The following is an 18,771-nucleotide window of genomic DNA, read 5'->3' on the forward strand; positions in this document are numbered from 1 at the left end:
AAGCAAATAACTCTCATTTTCTATTACTGTCCTCTTTAAGGATGACTGTATTAAAGTTATGAACTTTTCCTACTAATGTCTGTTTATAAAACTGCAGAATTTTAGGACAGGTGTTATGGCACATACTTTTAATCCCAGCACTTGGGAGGCAAAGGCTGTTGAATCTCCATGTGTTTGAGGCCAACCTGATCTACATACTGAGTTCCAGACCATGGCTACAGAGTAAGACCCTGTCTCAAAAATAACAGCCAAACCAAAGATGATCACAGAATTTCATAACTGAAAATTTTAACATCATCTAGCTCCCTTATTTTATCATTGAGAAAACTGTAACAAGAGGTTTTTTTAATCGCTGTATTATAAATTAAGCTACTCCTTTGTTTGCTTTGTTTAACTACATTACATACTCCACAGTTGTCTCGAACCCACTATGTACACTATGTAGCCCAGTGTCACCTTGAACTCATGGCATGCCTCTGCCTCAGGTTCCCAAGCACAAGAAAGAGCCACCATGCCTGGCTTCCTTTAAATATCTTATTTTGGAATAATTTCTTACTTTAAAAAATTGCAAAACCACATCAAAGGATTTTCATCCAACTTTTACTCACATTCTAATTCTAACACTTCAGCATTTCTATTATTGCTACATTTTGACTTTTTTTCTGATTTGTTTTAAAGTGGTAGTAGACATACTTCTTTTTTCTTTATGGGTGGTTTGTCTGCATGTATGTAAATGTACTATGCATGAGCATACACCAGGAGGAGAAAGCACTGGACCCCTTAAACGAAAGTAAGGAGTTACAGACAGTTGTGAGCCACCATGTGGATGCTGAGAATTGAGCCAAGGTCCCTGGAAGAACAGCCAGTGCTTTTAACTGCTGAGGTCTCTCCAGGTCCTAGACTGCCTTTGTAACCTGAAATATTGTTGTATACCTTAAAATACATGTCAGGGACACCCCTAAATACTCATCTGTCCCAGTGCTGGGGATACTAACTTAGACACTTGGTTAAATGATATGTATCAAGTTTCTCCACTGTAAAGTTAATATTCTTCCTTAATATGATAAGTATTTTGTGAGAACATTCTCCTTTAAGTGGGAAAAGATTCCCGTTTATAGAAAATGGCATCAGGTACTTTTGACATTTTCCTCAGGATTGCATACTACACTGGACTTATGGCTTTGTTATATACTAGACAGTGTTGATCTTTTAAAACAAGTGTGTACACAGGATTGCAGAGTAAGATCGGATATTACTTGTATCATAAAAAATTTAATTACTGAAAGCTAATAAATTTTGGGTGTTAAATAGATAGTATCTTCACCTTCAAGAATGTTATACAATGAAATTTGTGATGATCTTGAAGCACATTTGGTTTTAATTCAAAATGTTTCTTCCTGCTTCAGAAAAGTTAAAAGTAACTGGCTTTTCAAACTGTGTAAGTAGTTTTGAAACTGAAACTAGGGGCTCAAGAATTTACATTGTGAAACACATAAACACACACACACAGTAAAGAAAATATTTAATTTCCAAAGCAAAATATAAACACTTGACTTTAAGGACATATGTCTGTAAGTCAGAGGACAAGAGCAGGAGTTGGTTCTCCTTCCAAGTAAGTTCCAGTTTAAACTCAGCTTAGCAGGAAGAGTAGCAAGTATTTTAATTTCTGAGCCACTTCAAGGACTCCCTTTCTTTTCTTGAGAGGCAATCGGTTTACATGCAATACAACCTAGTATGAACACTGACCTAAAACACTTCCCTTCTCTTCTGTCTTAGGAGCTCCACTTAAATCCAATTCGAATGGGGCTGAACCCAATGTTCAATGACTTTTTATCTAATTTCACTGTATTTTGTACAAACCAATATACAGGATAAGAACAGTCCATCACCCCAGAAACATACTCAAGGTCAGCTGCTAAGTCCAAGACAGGCATGCCAAACGTAACTTGAGGGTGTAAGACTCACTCAAATAAAACCAGTACATTCCTCCTTATGCAAACCTACCTAGTTCTGGCAATTTGGACAGAAACTAGCAAGAAGATAAATATTACAAGAAACACCTTAACAATTTTATCTGAATCTATATAGTCCATACATTTGAGTGTCTGCATGTGTTGTTTGTACAGGCGATAGATGCCTTCCCCCTTTTTTGTACTTTGGTTTTGTTTTTGTTGCCCTTGTTGTTGTTTTTGGGACAGGGTTTCTCTGTGTAACAGTCTGGATGTCCTGAAACTCATCAGACCTGGCTGGCCTTAAATTCCCATAGGTCCATCTGCCTCTGCCTCCTGAGTCCTGGGATTAAAGACGTGCGCCACCATGGCCCAGCTTGTACCTATTTTTTAAATACAGGGTCTCTCACCTGGCCAGGAGTTCACAGATTCAACAAAAGTTGCTAACAGTGAAGTCGGGGGTCCTCCCGTCTCCCCAGTGCTGAGACTATAGGCATGCATCAGTACACACAGCTATGCCCATGATTGCTGGGGACCTGAACTCAGTCCTCAGGCTTTTGCCAAATGAGCTACCTTTCCAACCCTCCTGCATTTTAAATAACTAGATATTATTGCTACCCTCTTCATTGTTCTAGAATAGACAACTATAGCTTGCCTGGAGAAGATAACTATTGTTTCCACTTTATTCAAAGATCTCAACAACACTTTATCAAACATCTCTATTTTTCTACAGTGCCCTCCCCAGAGCAAATTACTGTTATCAGTTTCTTTGCTCCCTGGCAGAAATAATCCATGTATACATCACATAGTTTTATGCAAGTTTTTTGAAGATGTATTTATTTGTTATGTATACAGTGTTCTGTATGTATCCCTGCAGGCCAGTAGAGGGCACCAGATCTCATCACAGATGGTTGTGAGCCACCATGTGGTTGCTGGGAATTGAACTCAGGACATCTAGAAGAGTAGCCAGTGTCTTTAACTAGGGAGTCATCTCTCCAGCCATTACAATTATTTTTACAATTTAACAATTTATTAAGAAAAAATTCAGTACCAAGCATGATTTCCCTCTTGTTGAGAGGGTCTTAAGTGCAATAAAAAAGCTATTGGTTATCACCAAGGTATGTGTGTCACTACTGCAGCCTTAGGATTGTCACACCATGCTGCTGTTGTGGTTTAGGTGTTGTCTGCTTCCCTCCTTTGGCGCCTTCTGGTACCATGAAAGCTAGCTCTCAGGGCAGGCATTCAGGTCAGTTCTAGCCCAGGAGCCTGTAATCTAAAGTGCGTGTTTTCAGCAAAACCTTCCACCTCTGGAGGGCGGCAAAGGTCAACAGCAATAGTCTGTAATGTCTCTTGAACAGCCCTAACCAACTCAAAGAGGGCTTCTCATGCCTGGTTTTGGGTTTTTGTTAAATAGTCTTTGGCTCTTGGAGGGAGAATTATCAGCCTGTATGAAAAAAATTTTCATTTAAACTACATTTATACAAAGATATACATGTATGATACTCTTCTCTCTCTCTTTTTAATTCTTTTTTGTTTTTAGAATCCCTTCCCCCAATCAGATCACTGTGTCCTGCTCTTTCCCTCTCCTCCATCAATGGTCTCTCGTTTACTATACACATGCTCAAAGGATACAGAGGGAAGGAAGACAGGGAGCAAAGACAGCACGAGGCCTCAACCCTCCACAAAGAACTACAAGCAACTAAGGGATGCTGAGAGTGGGAGAAATGGTCTTTCTCAGGGAAGACCCTCTACTGAAAACATGCATACGCGTCACATTTTACACAGACAGCAGGTTACATGTAACACAGATGCACATAACACATGTCATGAATTTTAAAAGAGCAAGGGAGGACATATATGGGAAGGTTAGAGGGGAGAAAGGGAACAATGATGTAATTATATAGTAACCTCCTGTTGTCGTGTTTTGTTTATTTGTTTTTTTTTTGTTTTTGTTTTGGAGACCTGGTTTCCCTGTGTAGCCCTGGCTATCCTGAAACTTCCTCTGTAGACCAGGCTGACCTAGAACTCAGAGATTTATCTGTCTCTGCCTCCCAAGTTCTGGGATTAAAAGTGTATACCACCACTATCCGGCTCATAGAACCCATTTTTATGGAAGTGGTCACGGGTATTTTAACAAAAGACATGTACTTTGCTCAGTGGTAGAGCGTACAGGCCCCAGCTTCAATGCTCAGCAATATGGGGGGGGGGGGGGAGAAAAGAAAGAAACTATTTCCTTTGATCCAAAAGTTTGGTTAAATGTGAAGAATGCCTTTAACCTCAGCACTTGGGAGACAGAGGTAGGTGAGCCACTGAGAGCTGAGAGTTCGAGGCCAGCCTGGTTTACACAGTGATTTAGAGGGCAGTCAGTGCCACACATAAGCTGAACAAGGATAACACCAACTGACATGCCAACGTGAATGGGGAAAAGCCCACGAGGTCTCAACCCTACACAGGAACTATAGACAAGAGTGGGAGAGGCGGCCTTCCCCAGGGAAGAACACAACAATTGCTGTCTAGTGCCAAATCATCAGTCCTGAAAACATATCCAAGCAAAATTACACAGGCTTAGCAGGCTTCATCTAGAAATTTGTGTGTAAACTTATATGCATGCAAGAACAAGTAGTGAAAAAAAATAAAGGTTATGAATTTGAAAGAGCCAGGATGGGTAGATGGGAGGGTTTGGAGGAAGGAAAGGGAGGGAGGAAATGTTGAAATTATAATCTCAAAAATAAAATTTAAAATCATGAGCCTTCCCACTTCTTCAGGGTGCTATCAATTCACATAAAATAAACCCAACTCACATTGGTAAGAATACAAGGGGCTGGAGAGATGGCTTGGTGATTAAGAGAGCTGGCTGCTCTTCCAGGGGACCTGAGTTTGATTCCCAGCACCCGAATGGCAGCTTACAACTATCTATAACTTCAGCCCCAGGAATCCAATGCCCTTTTTGGCCCCCATTACAGGCACACATGTACTATACTGACATACACACAGGCACACACACACACAAAATAAAATTAAATAAATTAAAAAATAGGAGAGAGAAGTAAGAAGCCTGAAACTACAGAACACATCTCAGGTGACTACAGGTGTCGGCCTCTATTACCATAAATGGAAGGAAAGGGCACACTCCAGTAACTCCAGCTGTGGATCTGGACTCAAGATAAACTGCCTTTTATCTGGATTCACTAGCAACTGACTAAAGTATGAGTCATCAAGAACCCAACCCTTCAAAACCACACACTGTAAAATTCCTCACAGCATGGTGAGCCCTGCTCGCTTACATACAGAAGCAGAGACAGGGGGATTGCCGATAGAATCAGGCTTGCCAGGGCCACCGAAGGTAAGGAAGACGGTGTGAACAAAATCTCACATGTTCAATTATCTAAGCTTTAGATTTTTAAAGTAAGTAAAAACCTATGACTTGAACCCATCTGTTTGGACTGCCACAATAAGTACCAACACCTAAGTGCCTTCAACAACAGAAATGTATTCTCCGGGTTCTGAGCACTGTGTCCGAAGTGAGGGAACTGGTATGTGGCCGGTACCTTCTGCAGACCACTCAGTTCTCCTGGACTCACATTGGCTGTCTTCGTGCTCATACTGTGTCCTCCCCATGTGTGTCTGAGTCTGAGCTTCCCTCCTATAAGGAGTCACTCTATAGTAGGGGCTCGCTTCATTCATCCAAATCACATCTACCTTGTCTCCAAATGAGGTCACATGCTGTGGTGATATTAATAAACTCATAGGACACAGTTTAAATTAGCTTGGAGTCTACTGTTTGAACACTGGCTCCCTCTATCCCAACACCAAAAGCTTATGAAAATAAAATAAAGACATATATGAATTTACTGCTGGTTTTAAATTGAGTAGCCTTTATTCTTTATATTTGAACTCCTGTTTTTTTGTTTGTTTGTGTGGTTGGTTTTTTTCCTACATTGTTTAAACCTAACTCCTTTCTAAGGATTTCAAAAAAGAGTTTCAAAGGGTTAGAGCAGTGAACACATTGACACAGCCTTGTAGTCCCAGACACCAGGAAACTAAGGCAGAGAGCATCATTTGACCACAGCAGTTTGAAGCCAACCTATGCAACACCAACTCAAAAAATAAATTAAAATTTAAAAAGGTAATTATAAAATGATGAGACTACAAACAACTAAAGAAAATCTGCAGTTTCTTTTATAAAATTTCTAATTTTATTATTTATTACTTCTTTGTTGTGTTAGAATCAAACCCAGGACTTTGAGCATACAGGTAAGTGTTAAACATCAGCTACAACTGTAGTCCTGATGTTTCCTTAAAAAAATAAATAAATAAATAAATAAAGTGATCGTATCTCTTGAGCACTGTTCTACTGCTGTAAAGAGACACTACGACCAAGGCAACACATAAAAGAAAGCATTTAACTGGGGGTTTGCTCACAATTGCAGGTTTAGTCCATTTTCATCAAGGTGGGATCATGGCGGAGTTCATGGCACCGGATCGGTAGCTGGTCCACAGGTGGAGGCATCAGTGGGAGATAACAGGGCTTTTGAAACCTCAAAGCCCACCCCAGTGACATACTTCCTCCATCAAGGCCATATCTGCTCCAGCAAGGCCAAGCTCCTAACCCTTCTAATCCTTCTCAAACCACTCTGATTAATCAAGGTCATCCTTATCTCTATGGTACATGAGTCCCTTTCTAAAACAAAAAGAAAGATTTTAAACACTCTTTAAACATATCTAAAAACGTTCCTCATTTAAACAACTAGATTGACCGATCGTCTTTTCTACCCTCTTGAGACCATCCATGTCCTTGGGAATCTGAGGTTAACAGAGTGTCACACATGCTAAGTGGAAACCGTATCTGGGAGTTAGCAGATACTGGGCCATATCCCAGCTCTACGGTTAATTTCAGAAGGAGGATTTCACTAAACTCTCCTGTTACTTAACCTTGCCTCTACATTGGAAACATTTTAAAATAGCAAATAAGTACCAGGCAATACAGAATATTTGGGGATATGGACAGGGCCTATAAATAAATTTACCCAGGTGGGTCCAATTTGCACTCAGGGTCTAGAAACACTGATAGAAAGAATTATTCAAAACCGCATTGCCTAAATTGGGTCAACTTTTATCATTCATGAAATCTCTGAATGCTAGATAGAAATCTAAACAGATACCTCACAGGGTCTTTTGCTCCTTGGCATTTGTAAATGATTTTCACTTTGTGGAACAGATCCAAAGCAAACCACAGGCACCTGGGACTGGGGGGGATAAAGATTTCCTGGAATCAAAACTCGATCAGATCAGTTTTTGAAGCATCTGTTTCTAAAAGCAGTTTCACTCTAGTGAGTGAAACTGAGTTTCATGGGTTTTCCAAGTTTACTGGAAGTCTTAAAAAGCTCAAGGGGGTGGGGGAGAACATACTATGTACAGGTAAATCCTAGAGCGTGTGTTGAAAGCAAAGTTTCAGCCAACATTTTTGCAGCAATAACACAAATCAAACCAAGGACAGTTCCTCAGATTTCAACACTGTCCGCTACAGTTTCCGTTGGCTGTGGCTCATCACGCATGTTATAAGTCAGTAATATCAACTAAGAGGAGAGGAGAAGGGACCAATGGAAACATGGTATGTGCTTCTGTAATAAATTTCTTTATTTCCCTCACTACAGCAGGCCCTACAGTCCTACATGGTGACTTAAAAACTACAGAATACTTCAGTGCTGTTAGGCAAGTTTAAGTTTTCAACAGGCTTTCAGATATTTAAAAAAAAAAAAATACAAGAGCACTCATATAGCTTGTTTGCCAAGTTTCCCTAACAGCAGCTCTCAATCTGTTCCATGGCGATTGTGAAACATCCTGCCACAGCCCTCTAGAAAAAAGCTCACAGCCAAACAAAGGGCAAAACATTTTCCTCAAACAAAAAGCAGGGGGAAAGTCTTTTTTAGATTCCTTCAACGCAGATACATCTTTTAAATAATAAGTACAAGATGAGCATACTTCAAAGTAGCTACATATGTTCATACCAAGACAGACAGACGTAGACACGCACTGCTCACACACCCAAATAGCTGCTGCCTCATTCCTCCCACCTTCTTCAAAAACTCCTAGACTCTAATAAGATTTCTCCAGTAAACATACAAACTAAACATAGTACACTTATGAAAATGAATCTTTAAGACCAATTCCTGCACCCTGCTTTCCAATCAGACTGGGGGGGGGGTGGGAGTGGGGAGCACAAGCTTTCAGCCTTGAAGACACCACTCTGGAGACCTGTGATTTAGTCTTGAAATGACTTCCTTCACCTCCAATTCTGAAAAAAAACCAAATGCTTAGCATTTCATCCTATCACAAGGAGCTCTGACAGGATTTTGCCATGGACCAATTGGACTATATACATGTATGCAACAGGATGGTACAGCAGCAAATAACTCATCTCTAACTGGATATCTAAACACACTTGGACAAAAAAAAAAAAAAAAAAATCCGAGAATGTTCAAATTATCCAGGTTCTCTAAGTTTCTTTTCTGGGTCTATTAAGGAAAAAAAAAAAGTTAGAAATTATTATAGGGATTAAAAAACGTGGAGCTAAATAACTTTTTATATTGCAAGGCGTATAATACATAATCAAGAAAACTATACTGATGAAATCGTTCAGTATTTTACCAAAATAGAAACAGGAAATCTCCTTTGGTTTCTGTTTGTCTTTTGTTGTGTTTTGGGAATTAGGGGCTGGACCTCTTGTATGTTAGGCAAGCATTCTACCACTGATCCTCATGCCTGGACCTCCCAAATTCTACAATTATAGTCATACATTATTGAAATAAACAATTTCTAACCACCAAGTCTAACAACCTGAGTTTGATCCTCAGGACCCATATAGTGAAAAGAGAGAAACAATTCTTATAAAATGTCCTCTGACCTCCATTTCTGAACCATGGTGCATACACTGGATGGATGGATGGATGGATGGATGGATGGATGGATGGATGGATGGATGGATGGATGGATAAATTAACTTGTACAATTTTTAACTGATTGGCATGTTCTTTATCCCTTAATAGGCAGTCTCAAAGAATGTACATGAATCTGAACTAGAACCCAAGCACATATTAAGCATCATGTTGAAAAATGATGATCAACCTTGGCTACAAAATCTATTACAGGTGAACAATTCTAGGTCTTTTGGTTATGCAGTAACAGGTAATGTTATAATGCCATACAATAGAAAATGAAAAGGCTAAGCCATCTCTGCAGCCCTCTAGCCTCCATCTTTGACAGCAGTTCAAAAATGATTCTCCTAACAAATTCACGGTGAAAGCAGCTGCCATGTTAAGGACTTTGGATGGCTTACACTGCTGGAAATCCACAGCACTATGCCATATTGCCATCACTTACTAGTCAATCTGCCCAGAAGAGGCAGACCTGAGATCTAAACCCAGATACTTTGCTCAGTCAGCAAGCTTGGCCACCACCACAGAGTGCAAGTATAGACTCCTGAGATAAACTATCACTGTAACCAGAGTTTCATCTCAGTAAAAGCTTGGGCTTAAAAACGTGTCAATGGCTGCCTTCATCATGAACCATGTATTTAGAATCACAACAAACCATGTTCTTTTTACACCTGCTTGCTCTAGTAGATGGCCACCCTTCTGAAGACAATTGGCTTTTCACAGCATCAAAACCTTAAGGTCTAATCAGCATTTGAAATTACACTGTAAATCCCTGTGAGGTTGTTGCTAATCTTATTGGTTTTTCTTTTAATTATTTTCCATTTATTTCATTTTGGTATATTTTGCTTTGTTTTTTAATTATTTCTTTTATAATTCCATCATTTCCCTTTCCTCCTTTCTAACCCTCCCATATATTCTTCCTTGTTCTCTGAAAAACAAGCACACAAGTAACAGTATACAGATTAAGGAGGATGTATTTGGGGAAATAGATACCTATATGTGGTGATTTGAATGAGAATGCCCCCCCCATAGGTTCACAGATTTGAATGGTGGACACCAGATAGTGGCACTATTTGCAAGGATTAGGAGGTGTGGCCTTGTTGTAGAAAATGTATCACTGAAGGTGAGCTTTGAAATTTTCAAGAGCCCAAGACAGGCTGGTGGCTTTCTCTTCCTGCTGCCTGCCAATATGGGTGAAGAACCCTCAGTTATTTCTCCAGCACCATGTCTTTCTGTAAGCTGCCACACTGCCCACCATGGTGATAATGGATTACACCTCTGAAACGGTAAGGCAGCCCTCAATTAAATGCCTTCTTTTATAAGAGTTGTCTTGGTGTCTCTTCACAGCAATAAAGCAGTGACTAAGACAATACACATAATGTATGCAACAACAAGTAATGGAAAACAGAGGCCACGAATCTGAAAGAGAAAAGTTTCAGGGTAAATTGTGATTGGGCCAAGTATCCCCAAAAGTAAGGCTCAATCTTAAGGTTTTTGTTCTTGTTTTTTTGTTATGTGCTGTTGCTGTTTGTACAATATAGATGAGCACATCTACATCTAAAGACCAGAGCTAAACCCCTAGGTTTAATTCCCTAAATAGGAGAGAGAGAAAAGGGGGAGGGACCCAACCATAAGGAAATGTATGTTATGATTCCATTGATAAAAATGCCCATAATATGCAAACATACAAAGATAGAAAGCAAATGAATGGATTCCAAGGCTGAAAGTGGGCAGAAATAGTACTGCACTCTTTGAAGTGGGGATTATCTTATCATGTCAAGTCTATAAAGTGATAATGAAAACAATTTAAGGGGGCTGGGGCGATGGTGCAGCAGTTGACAGCACTGGCTGCTCTTCCAGAGGACTCAGGTTCAATTCCCAGCACCCACATGATAGCTCACAACTGTCTGCAACTCCAATTCCAGGGAATTCAACACCCTCATACACACATACATGCAGGCAAAAACACCAATGCACATGAACAATAAAAAAAACTTAAAAGAAAACAATATGATATTGGCACAATATAAAAACATTTCAATTAAACAATACATTAGAAAGTTCAAATTTTCTGTCTGTACTTTAAGCAGTTCAATATATGAACAAGGATGGCAGTTTTAGAATGGAAACACATGTAACAGTCAATGGTAATAGAAGTCTACCACTGGAGGAGAGTTATTAGATCACTTTAGCACCCCCATGTAAAAACAGGCTTCAGATGAGCTGAAGAGCTAAAGTTGTGAAACATACTAGAAGGAAAAAAAAAAAAAACCTTAATAATATTTGTGTTAAGAGGAAGCTAAGAGCTGGGTGGTAGTAGCACACACCTTTAATCTAGCACTCAGGAGGCAGAGGCAGGTGGATCTCTGTGAGTTTGAGACCAGCCTAGTCTACAGAGCTAGTTCAGGACAAGCTCCAAAGCCACAGAGAAACCCCCTGTCTCAAAAAAAAAAAAAAAAAAAAAAAAAAAAAAGAGGAAGCTAAGGAAAAACAAAAGCCCAAAATAGATAATTTTAATTTACAGTGCTGATAAATTTTAAATGAACTTCTGAAATTTCTATAGGACATAACACATATAATTAAAAACTGTTAGTAGACTGGGAGAAAATATCAAAAGAAGAGACAAATTACCCATTCTAATTATAAAAGATTACAAAGACAATAATGGTTCTAACATGATAAAGAAGTATTGGGCAATAGGACACTAAGTAACTCAAAAGAAGTTTACATGGTCAATAAACAAAATTTAAAAACAATAAGCTACATCACCACTAGTATTTATGGAAATGCAAATTAAAGTAGTAAAATATCATCTTCAATCAATAGATGATTCATAAAAGAAAATGGAGGATTTGTGTTGGAAATGATATGAGAAATACACTGTAGTGGAAACTAATACCATCTTGGAGAAGGATGTTTTATATTATTCTTTTAGTAAACTCAGTAATATTTTTTTTTGGTTTATTTTCTGTTTTGTGGTTTTTTGTTTGTTTGTTTGTTTGTTTTTAAAGGTTCTCACTATTAAGCCCTAACTGGCCTAGAACTCTCTATGTAGACCAGGCTGGCCTCACACTCACAGGGATTCAATGTCAAGTGCTGAAATTGAAAACATGCCACTAAAACCAGCAGCAACCCCATTTTTAATGATTTTCAGATGTCCTTGTACAACTGTATAAAAATACACCGAATAGACACAAAGGTGTACTGACAAGATGACAGTACTTGGTCAGTATAAGTAAGTTACGTTCTGGGAATGGTTCTCCAAGTCCTATAAGCATCAACTCATTTACCCCTCACATCAGTCCTACAGTTTAGGCCTTTTAATTTTCATTCTTACTGCCCTATTGAGAAAAGCAAAGCACAAAGGGTTAAGTAATGTGTAGGTCTGTAGTGAGATAGTCCTTCTGTAGCACTGACCACGCCCATTGGGGGTGGAGCGATGGGCGGAGGTGACCTGAGGAAGGAGGTCGGAGGGGGCCAGGAAGGCGCTTTCTGGCGTGACTCGGACAGGAGAGGATCGGGTTGAATTTCCTGGTGTTCATCTGTCTAGGTTGTCAGTTATTTCTCCCTGAATAAACATCTATTCGGCCTATTTGTTTATCCTGATCCTTATTTACCGCAATATAGGTCACTGTAGTAAATTAAGCCAATATTCAACCCATGCATTCTAATTTCAGTATTTTAATTCTTAACCACCATTGCCATCACAGAGGGTATGGTATGACCATTCCCAAACAAGGGTTTTTCATTGTCATACCATATATAATATGAAAAATACTGGTAGTGGGCATGGTTAAGAACCAGTAGGGTAAATAATGTGTCACCCAATACTACAAGGTCAACACACACAATTTTATGGACTATTTTTTAAAATCTTAAGATAGGGTCTCAGGCTGCCTCAAACTCATCTTGTAGCAAAGGCTGGTATTAAACTCCTAATCCTCCTGCCTCAGCCATCTGAGTGGTAGGATTGCAAGTATACTCTGCCTCATCTGACACATGTTATGCATTTTTGTATTATGTGATTTTAAACTGTCAAGTCAGTACTTTCATATAAAAATAAAACTAAGTTATGTGGCACATGCCTATAATCCTAACCTCAAGAACTCAGAAGATGAATGCAGGAAGATCTTAAATCCAAGGCTAGCACAAGCTACATGATAAGATTTTATCTCAGAGAGGCAAGGTGGCACTCCGAAGGCAGAGGCAGGCAGATCTCTGTGAGTTTGAAGCCAGCCTGATCAACAAAGCAATTTCCAGGACAGCAAGGGCTTTTACACAGAAAAAACCCTGGATGAGAGAAAGGAGTTGGGGAGAGGGGTGGGAGAAAAAAAAATCTTATTTCAAAAGCAATGAATAAAAATTAAAACAAAACTAAACAAGGGGACAGAGCCACAGTTTTAAAAAAAAATTGATAATATGAGCAATGAACCCAACCCCAACTAGAGCAGCCAGGAGTCCACATTATCAAAAGTCAAACTGCATGGGTTCAAGTTGTGGTTCTTCTAATTACTAGCTATAGGGTTTGGAGCAAAGTCCTTAATTTATGTTTCAATTTCCTCATCGCAAAATAACGCTACTGGCATTTACTTCACAGGTTAATATATAAAGTCTTTAAGTAAACAGAAAAAAAAAGGGTGGAAGAAAAGAATTGAGAAAGGAAAGAGGAGGAGAGGAAAAGAAAAGACACCAGGTGTGGTGGCTCATGTCTGCAGTCAGTAGACAGGAGCCTGAATACCAGGAACTCAGAGCTGCCTTTAGCTATATGAGACCATGTCTCAAAACCTAGAAAGTGAGCCAGCACTTGGGAGATGTAGGCAGATCTCTGAATTTGAGGTCAGCCTAGGAGTTCTAGACATGCCAGGGTAACATTGTGAGACCTTTTCTCAAAAAAAAAAAAAAAAAAAAAAAAAAAATGAAAAATTGCTGGACTCGGTAACACATGCCTTTAACCCCAGCACTTGGAAAGCAGATATCTGTGAATTTGAGGCCAGCCTGGTCTCCATAAGGAGTTTTAGGCCAGCTAGAACTACATAGTGACACCCTGCCTCAGACAAACAAAACACAAACAAAATAAAAAGTGAACAAAATAATAAATTGGGGGGGGGGGGGTAAAGCCACTGATACTCTTGCTGAAGACATAAAAACAAAACCTAAGATAAATTAAGTACATCCAGCATAGTAAGTGTACAAACATTATTGTGCAGTATACCTCTAAGTCTACTTATACACATCAGGAACATGGTGTATAACGTCAAATGGGTATCTCATGGTCAAGGGTGTGAAAGCCATGTACTAGAGCACACCAGTGAGCACCTTAGTGCTCTGTCCTCTGAAGCCACATCCTCTGTGCCACATCAAACCTCACCACAGCAAATCCAGGACCTATCACAAGACCTTTCCTCTATGAAGAAGCCACAATCAGAACACTATTTTTCAAACTTCAGTATGTACACAAACATCCTGTCTCAAAACAATTCAAAAACACCTTCTCCTCCAAAAATCTCACTTCTATCATCTCTAGATTACATTCCTATCAACTTTAATTCTATTTTAGTTGTAGCCTTTTTTCCCCTCGGTTGAATCTCATCTTGATTTTAAGGCTACTTAGTCCAAATTCTCACCATTTGTATTGGGTATTGTATCACTTCCGTACCCAATGCAAACAGCTAAGAAACTGCAATGTCCCATCAAAACCAAGAATCAATTGTATTACTTGTAGTAACTATGCTTCTAGAAGAAAAACAGACCTTAAAATTGGTCTACTTAAAGTTTTGGAACCAGGCTTATTGTAGCCTATGAACCAACTTTATTGAACACACTTTAAACCCACTGCTTCTCAAAAAACTCTAGCAAACTAACTCTATTCAACACACTAGTCCCCACACCACCTCTCACATCCTTGCCTGTTTTAGATTAAGTAAATCACCAAGTTCCAAGAGATTCTGTTCTAGCCTCACACTGTGGGAGGATCAGAGGATCGAAGTTAAGCTTAAATCTTTCACCTCAGTATCTCTTGAGATCTTAATTCACATAAAGGCAATAAAGGAAGCAGCATATATTCCACATATATGTATGTATGTATCCCACACATATATATTCTATGAACGGTGACTTCAAAAGTCTTGGTTCAGTTCCCCTACACATGACAAATCCAGGTCTAGAAGAGTTAGGAAAGTGACTTCCTCAGGGTCATATTCTTTGGAGTGAGAAATGGGATTGTGAGATGGCCAAATTGTTTAACCTCCTTGAAAAACATAGCCCATAATTAGAAGATTAATTATAGACATTGGTATGTTCTCTAGAACTTTAAGTAATCCAAAATATTACATGGCAGTTACTATTTGGTCTCACTTTAGAAAAACAAGATGAACCACAGATATTATTTTCTTGTTACCACATCAAAACTAATGGTAGCATTTACATACAGTGAATTAACTGACACTTAAAATATGAAATGACATTATTGCCTAATACTTAATTTCTAAATTTTTATTTCAGTACATTTGCCTACTAACAAAGTAAATAAGATTCTGATACTAATGAAAAACTCCTAGGAGATACACTAAATCCAATTTTTTTCTGACTCACCTGCTGTTCATCCTCCATGACGTTGCTTGCAAATTCAAACACCAGGTCGTTCTGTCGGACAACAGCAGCCATAGTAAAGCATTCCCTTAGATCCACATGAGAGAGTCCCAGCCAGGCTCAAGTCTGGAGCTGTGAGATGCAGATGGTTTGGTAGAGTCCCTCAGACAAGTCTGTGCAGTTCCTACAGACCCAGGCACTCTTCAGAGAAAGGGGTACTGCCGATTTTCTTGGTTCGTTGACATTCTAGCAAAGCCCCACTTTTTCTGAAATACCTGGTCTTCGGTCTTCTAGGCCCTGAAAAACAAAAGCTTACATTAGTGGTGAAAAAGCAACCACCTGGCTAAAATGTAACAAGTGACACAGCACAGTGTCTCCAAGTGTCATTGTTGCTCTTAAGTAAAATCAACATGGCTAGTAAACGCCAGCTTTATTTTTAAACACCTACTTTCTCTGAAGACTTCATTCCTGAAATAAAAATCTCCCTTGTTACTTTTTCTTTCTTCTCCAAGCTACACTTGAGTTAAAGAACTGCGGTGTGTACATATGTATGTGTGTGGGGGTGGGGGATTGTCCAGTAATAATTAGGAAATTTTAAATCCCAGCAGAGGATATACAAACAATGACATTCTTTCCACTAACACAGCAAATCACCTACATGCACATTAACCACTACTCTCGGGATAATTTCATAACGTACTCATTTGTCCTTAATAGCAGCAGCCAAGCACCATCCCCGACCAAATATATATCTAAATGAAGACAGTTAAAGGTTGTAAATGTTGTTTTACGAGCTTTTTAAAGTGAGCAGAAATTAAAGCCTACTTTTCTGTTCATGAAAACCAGCGGTGAGTAAAAACGCTGGGAGTTACCATACTGACCCTGTCTTCAGGGGCTTGGTGGTTTTGAATGCACTGAAATGTAGCCTTATCTCTAACACAAGCAACAGGAAGGAAACTGCACTTGACCACGTCACGGCAAGTTAGAATATGCAAAGGGCTGCACTTTACAATAGTAGAAAAACAGAAATGCAACTTAGGAGCCAAAACAACCTCACAGTGTTCTGAAAATGCCTGCTGAACACATTTGTGTATTAGTGTTTTTAAAAAGTAAAGTTACCATTAACAAAATTAACGCCGGTGTTTATCACAACCAAGTGTACGAAACATTAAATGTTTATGGCCATAAATGTGACATGGAAAGTTGAGTCTTTAAATAGTTATCTTTTAAAAATTGAGTTATTTGAAACGTCTTTCATGGTATTAATATCAATATTTCAAAAAGATGAAAACTAAAAGTAAATTTAGTTGTAAAGTATCAAGTTTGGCAATTAAGAGACACAGTGAGTCAGTTTCCTGGGAAACTTACATCTAATTAACAGGAGCTAGCCAGGTCAGGTACACTATTTCCTAATTTCAGTCAAGCCAATTCCCTGTGTATTCCAGGTTTTAGAGATCAACATAGGTCACTGTGATTTCCATAGTTGGAAATCAAAATAAAATAAGGGTTAGGAATTCAAATCAGATTTTTACCCACTGAACTCGGTGTTGTCCAATTCTGACCCGCCCCAACCCTTTCAACGGAGATTTAACTATAGCATTAAGAAAGTAATTTTAACACTGTCTATCATTTTTTGAGCCAAGAGAAGACAAATTTTTTTCATGTTTAAATTGAGCACAGATGTATCAACATAGATATAGACTTGACCTTGCACAAACATTACTTATTGTTGCCCTTAAATGATTACAGAAGCCAAGTCCTCTACAGCAGCTCTGCCTTATGTGTTGCCCTGTACCAGATAGCTTTGTTTTTGCCTCCCTTCTTAACGTCCATTATCCCCATTCCTGTAACCCATTATTCCCATTCCCGGAAAGTTCCCTCCCACCTCTGAATCTTATCTTCCCATTCTTCAGTGTTTAAATCCCTTTTTTTTTTTTTTTGGAAAGAGGAGGTGGTTGTCATGTAGGCCAAGTGGGCCTCAAACTGACTATGTAGCCAAGGGTTACTTTGAACTCCTGATCATCCAGGCTATATCTCCCAAGTTCCTTCATAAAGTCTCCTGACTTCAATTCTCAACCCATAAGGATTGTTCCCTTCAAAAATCACAGCCCTTACTGCCTGTAGTGCCACCTTAACACTAACCACATGTATCCCACATTTTAAACTGGTGTTCACTTAATTCAACCAAATACATGTTTCAGTGCTTCTTGCTGTCTGAAAACCAGTATGCAGGCATCAAATAAAAGTAGCACAAAACCTCTCCAGAGTCTCTCATTTCTTCTGTACCCAGCAAACCTGTGTGCCCATACTAAAGATAAGACGGTTCATGTAAATGACAGATACGTTTTAAATGCCCACTGTTGAATATTCGAGGTATTTCTACATAGATTCTTGCTTTAGCAACGAAGTACTTTTGATAAAGAGGAAATTACTATCAACTACAAACCCAAGAGCAAGCGAATACAAACAGGATTGAGGGATGTTCGTGACACAGAAGTTTTTCTGTAAACGGGTTAGGTTCTAAAACCTGGTTTTCTTATTAAGTACAGCGGACTCATGTGACTAATCTGTATGAAGTTCTAAAGTGAACTTCTTCTCAGCCGCATCTCCATAGTGCTGTCATGTTTTACTAACTGACCTTTGGAAATTTCAAAAGTAAGGACAAGCAATGAACATAGCCTGACCTCACAACACATGATTGACAACCTGTAAAAATAACCCAAGTGGATAATCGCCATCACCCATCCGCAGGGCTGAGAAAGATACTTAGCTCCCCCAGTCTCTGTTCCCATGGATAGGGAAGTTTGTTAGCTCAAATCAGAGGGAAAGCATTTTCTTTAGTCTAATTAGGCCTCTGATGTTCCGTGTCTCCCTCCTTCCTGTGTAGGTATCCTACGGCTTTAAAGTGGTCCTTGAGGAAAAACCTTTCTGAGTCTTACCAGACATACCTTCTGTGTATGTCAAGGATACTGAAATAACATAACTCAGCTGTGTTAATTTTATTTAGTGACAAATCTGATACCTAAACCAGAAATCAAGTTTTCATCTAGTGGTCTGTAAGTACAACACTGCTAATACTAGAATCTCATTTCTTGCATCAAAAGTCACTTACTGTAATTCACAACCTTGCTTCTAAATCTACCCACACCTTTTTGCTATTAGTTTAAAACACAGATGTAAGTAAATGTATAACCAAATTTAAGGGGAAAGCTCCACTTTATAGTTTTCTCCAATTCCAGCCACTAAACTCCTAGTCAGGTCCATCTCAGAGTCCCTGAGTTATTGTGTCTAAAATGTCC

General features: G+C 39.1%; 1 protein-coding gene across 2 annotated transcripts in view; it reads right to left on the reverse strand.

Annotated features, from left to right (window-relative positions):
- Elf1 (E74 like ETS transcription factor 1) overlaps window positions 1-18,771 on the reverse strand; it is a 58,169-nt gene that overhangs the window by 22,122 nt on the left and 17,276 nt on the right. For both annotated transcript variants that reach the window (XM_051195328.1, XM_051195327.1), the window contains exon 2: window positions 15,476-15,769. In XM_051195328.1, the coding sequence (XP_051051285.1) occupies window positions 15,476-15,547 (72 nt within the window). In that variant the 5' untranslated portion in view covers window positions 15,548-15,769. The remainder of the gene's footprint in view (window positions 1-15,475; window positions 15,770-18,771) is intronic.

Source organism: Phodopus roborovskii, unplaced genomic scaffold, assembly GCF_943737965.1.
Source record: "Phodopus roborovskii unplaced genomic scaffold, PHOROB, whole genome shotgun sequence".
In the NCBI taxonomy this organism is placed as follows: domain Eukaryota; kingdom Metazoa; phylum Chordata; class Mammalia; order Rodentia; family Cricetidae; genus Phodopus; species Phodopus roborovskii.